Raw genomic sequence first — 3549 nt, 5'->3', positions numbered from 1 at the left:
GGGAAAGACTTTATGAATCTAAATTAACAGAGCAAGATTTATATAAAACTACATCTATATATAGGGTTATGAAATAATAATGAATATCACCTTAGCTTATTTCCTTACTGATGTAATGTATGATGAGCGTATGCATATTGCTCAAGAAAGTTGCCAAACAGAGAACAAATTATTTATAAACATCAAGTGGAGTCATTCTGAATAAAACTTTAATTTTTCCCAGTATGCAAACCTTTCTTTACAAGCATTACTTTCAGGACAAGAGCTAGAAAGATTGCCATATGAAGCATAAAGAACTCTTTTTCTCTGTGTCCCATAAAAATAGAAATGTTTCCTTTTCATACTCAGTCTATGTGCATACTATGTCTTCCAGAAGTTATTTTTCACATTTTTTCCCATTTGTGAAATGAGTATATTGAATTTAGTATTTTTTTTTCTCTCGCAAAAATTATTTTCAAATAAGTTGTGGACTGAATTGCTTATTTAAATTATGCTGTAGAATTCATATTTTCTAGTCTTAATATGGAAACTATTTTGGAAATAATTTCAGTATCTCAATGCATAAGACTGTTACCAATTCAATAAAATTCGTGATAATACTTGAGGATTGCTCAAGAACAATTGCAATCTATTACTATATTTGTTTTTCCTGCCCACATCTCAAGAATCTTAGAACGTCAGTTGCTTTCCTTACCTGTTCTAAATGGCTGAATGACTACTGTATTCATATTAGTAAATACAATTTCTGTAGCCAGTATGTACCAAATGCTATTTTAGCCTCCTCCTGAGCAGAGCTGGTAACTAATACTGTGTGTTATGAAGCTATTTAAAAGTGGATGAGTTCTAGTTTAGTTGAGGATGTAGGGAACCCTTTTGGAAGCATTATTAACAAAAATTAATTGAGAATATTTTGTGTACTGTGGAGATATTTTATTTTCCTAAGGGGCTGGAGAATTACTGTCACACATTAAGATTTCAAGAAATTGAGAAGATGCTGTTTGTCCCCATGTGGTGTGTAGCTTATGATGTTGTTTCAGTCTTTGATGGAAAAATAGATCTGTAAAAGCTAGTTATTCTTTTCCTTTTTCTTTTGATGTCTATCTTTGTAAAGGTCTTTTATCTTCCACACCATTACTGTAAAAAATTGAACTACTAGCCTAGTCTATATACATATTTGTCTTTCAAGTAATACATTTTCTTTGAAGGAGAGCTCCCTGAGCTGTGAGAATCTTGCTGCTGTTTTTCTCATCCCTTATTCTGTTGTGAGACATCTCATTCTCCTGGCTGAAAACAAGACGTAATGCTTTTAAGAAGAGTCAGATAGGAAGACTTGCATTTCTCCCTTCCTCTGCAGCTCATGTTAAGCCTGTATCTGTATTCCCAAGCTGGGATCCTTGGGTGCACTATTATTATCCTGGCTGCTTAGGCTTTCATCCTGCACGTGGGTGTCTGTGAATGCACCTCTGTGTTTATATGAAGCTCCTTAATGCCATCGTCTGTGCATTGTCACTTACAGGGTTAGACTGTAGCAGTGGTGGGCTGGTCATCCTAACAAGGAATGAAGATAAATACTTGAGATACTTGATACATGACTGAATGCTTCAAGTTGGATGAGGTTGAATTTCCTTTTATATTCCAGGCGGATACTTCACAGAGATCTGAAAGCCAAGAATATATTTTTGAAAAACAATCTTCTTAAAATTGGTGAGATTTCCATACTTTTTAAAGACATATTTTAGTATGATAGAACGGTCCAGCAGACATTTTGTCAATAAGGAGATTTAAATAAAGTCATGTCTGATACAGCATTTTGATTTATGGTCAAACATTTATTTGACAGTCAGACACAGGAACAGGGGCCTGGAGAGGCAGTGAAATCTCCAGCCTTGAGGTGCTGGACCTGGACCTGAGCAGCCTCATATAACTTTGAAGTTGGCCTTGATTTTAGCCAGGGGTTTGAATCAGATAGCTTTGTGAGGCATCTTCAAATCTACATCGTTCTATAGTTCTATGATTTTGTGGTGTCTTTATTTTAAAGAATTACAGAAAAATGGTTTTTTCCATATTTTAAAATGCTGGCACTTTTTTTAGACATGCAGTCATTGCATCGTGTCTAACAATAAACACAAAGAGTTTATATGAATACATATAGATTTATTGTTTCTGCTGTTACTTTTAGGGGACTTTGGAGTTTCTCGTCTTCTGATGGGTTCATGTGATCTGGCAACTACATTTACTGGGACACCATACTACATGAGTCCAGAAGCACTGAAGCACCAGGGATATAACACAAAATCTGACATTTGGTGAGTAGTCAGCATGCTATTCCAGTTGAATTAGGCATTTATTTTCTAGCTCAGCATTTGATGATATTTAGGGACTACTTTTTTTTTTTTTTTTTTAAATGGTGCTCTCAGTAGGGTGCTCACATCACTCCGATAAAACTGTTCCAGGACCTTTGTATCATATGTTGCAATTTGAAGGTTTGTTCTTTGTGTTGAGGCATGTAGTTTGCTTTTATTCTGGGTTATCTGGGACTTCAAAGGAGAGTAAGATTCAGGTCCGGTCTCTGCCATTACACAGGATGATTGTAGACCAAGTTTAGGTTTTGCTATGAAGGGGGAAATGTTTTTCTTTCTCATATTCAGACAGATGAATGGAAAGAAGCAACTTTCCGTAAAACTTCTAAGTGGATGCAGAAAAAGTGCCCCCTGGCTGACAGAGAAGCAGAAGGACCTTCTTAGGAACTGAATTGAAAAACATTGGCAAATGTGAAAAGGAAGAAGGTACTTGGAAGGGGAGCTGAGAATGGTAATAACTGGAGTGTTAGGACAGAAGCAAAAAGGCACTGTTTTAGAAAAGGCTCACAGGTAGGAAGAAAAGTGTCAGTTCTGCACTTAGATGGCACAAATTCTTGAGATCTAGATTTCTGAGGTGATGATTAGAGAATCAAGTTGAGAATCTGAGATCTGTTGAAAGACTTTAGGAAACCTTTAGGCGTGCAGATATTCTTGCAACCTAAGATGAAGAATGATTTTTTGGAATGGGGAAAATACCTGGCTTGTTTATATGTGTGTCCTAAAACGTCTCGTGTTTTAAGACGATAGTTAAAACTATTGTGGTTTTTAATTGTCATAGTGTTTTTATATAAAATAGGCATTGTTTCTTCTCTTAAGAGGTGTTTTTTTTTCTGTAGGTATGCATATGTGAAGGTTCCTTTTTATGAATATGTCAAATCAGGAAATTTCCTTTGTAAAACATTTGGCTGCTGGAATGTAATTTGTTTACTTGATAATTATTCTAGCTTCTGCTCAGTTCTGCCTTTTCAAAATATACACTGCAGGATATAATTCTGAAATTTGAGAACAATCATCTGTACTTTCAACTTTTAGCAGCCATTTTTCACAGTTAACATATTCAGTCCAGTCAATGGATGTGTCAGGAATCTCATCTCACGGTCTGTATAGCTGAACTGAGATGGATTTGATGTCAGATTCTCTCTTGTTCATCTGTATCAAAGCAAATATCAGTTAATACATATAGTCAATA

At 35.4% G+C, this 3549-nt stretch overlaps 1 protein-coding gene across 1 annotated transcript in view; it reads left to right on the top strand.

The window, feature by feature from the left end:
- Window positions 1-2340, top strand: part of LOC104616725 (serine/threonine-protein kinase Nek11-like) — a 28837-nt gene extending 26497 nt beyond the window's left edge. The window contains 2 exon segments of the mRNA XM_010281824.1: window positions 1640-1704; window positions 2180-2340. Of these exon segments, the coding sequence (XP_010280126.1) occupies window positions 1640-1704; window positions 2180-2340 (226 nt within the window).
- The last annotated feature ends 1209 nt before the right edge of the window (window positions 2341-3549 follow it).

The sequence above is a fragment of the Phaethon lepturus genome, unplaced genomic scaffold, assembly GCF_000687285.1.
Source record: "Phaethon lepturus isolate BGI_N335 unplaced genomic scaffold, ASM68728v1 scaffold7422, whole genome shotgun sequence".
NCBI classification, from domain to species: domain Eukaryota; kingdom Metazoa; phylum Chordata; class Aves; order Phaethontiformes; family Phaethontidae; genus Phaethon; species Phaethon lepturus.
This window is presented reverse-complemented; position numbering and strand designations above follow the sequence as displayed.